This window comes from Opisthorchis viverrini, assembly GCF_000715545.1.
Source record: "Opisthorchis viverrini unplaced genomic scaffold opera_v5_1311, whole genome shotgun sequence".
Lineage (NCBI taxonomy): Eukaryota > Metazoa > Platyhelminthes > Trematoda > Opisthorchiida > Opisthorchiidae > Opisthorchis > Opisthorchis viverrini.
The window spans coordinates 4,005-4,674 of record NW_008753164.1 but is presented as its reverse complement, the minus strand read 5'-3'; the positions used below and the strand labels follow the sequence as shown (position 1 = coordinate 4,674).

The 670-nt window shown below is 43.1% G+C and overlaps 1 protein-coding gene across 1 annotated transcript; it reads left to right on the top strand.

Annotated features, from left to right (window-relative positions):
* Positions 1–158: 158 nt before the first annotated feature.
* T265_15844 (hypothetical protein) lies at positions 159–416 on the top strand (the record flags this gene model as incomplete). Its single annotated transcript, XM_009179233.1, has 1 exon — positions 159–416. A coding segment is annotated over one exon (258 nt), but the record flags the coding sequence as incomplete, so codon positions are not given.
* Between the last annotated feature and the right edge of the window lie 254 nt (positions 417–670).

Below are 670 nucleotides of genomic sequence, written 5' to 3'. Positions count from 1 at the left end.
TGGATGCACAAATTTCCAGGTTGATTGGTGCATCCAATAAACAAGGAATCGGTCAATTGTGAGTGGTCTGCAACTAAACCAATCGGAACAAAAATTACGCGTCGAAGGTAAATATTATATATTGGATTGAGGTTCCAGTGCACCTAGGTATCAGCTAAATGACATACGTTGTTTTGAGCCCCGTACTCCTCTTGTTCGCAGTGGCCAAGGTGGCTGGCTCCGGTGGATGCCAAACGTGTCCTCCAAATTTATGGATGCACTGTGAATCCGGCAAATATCGATGGTCGACTAGTGAACACCGTAAGCTGCTGGGAGCTACTAGAGGATATAATGGTTACTCAAACCTCTCAGCTTGCCGATTCATGTGCGAGGAGATGCGTGGCTGTGAGATTTTTGAATACGGAATAGACGATGAAGTGAGGACACCATTATGTTATCAATAGATTTCCCAAAATATCCGAAATTGCGTCTAAAAAGCATGCCGAGTTTTCATTGATTCAAGGTGTACTCTAGAGTTTAGTCTATTTTACATTGAAATTGTCGGGAAATCGTTGCAAAACTTGACCTCACAAGCGGTTGTTATTGCGCGCATACAGTGACTTGAGAAATGGAACTAATAAGCCCCCTTTACCCGACGCACTTCTTAGAGACCAGTTGAAAACTTCTTTAG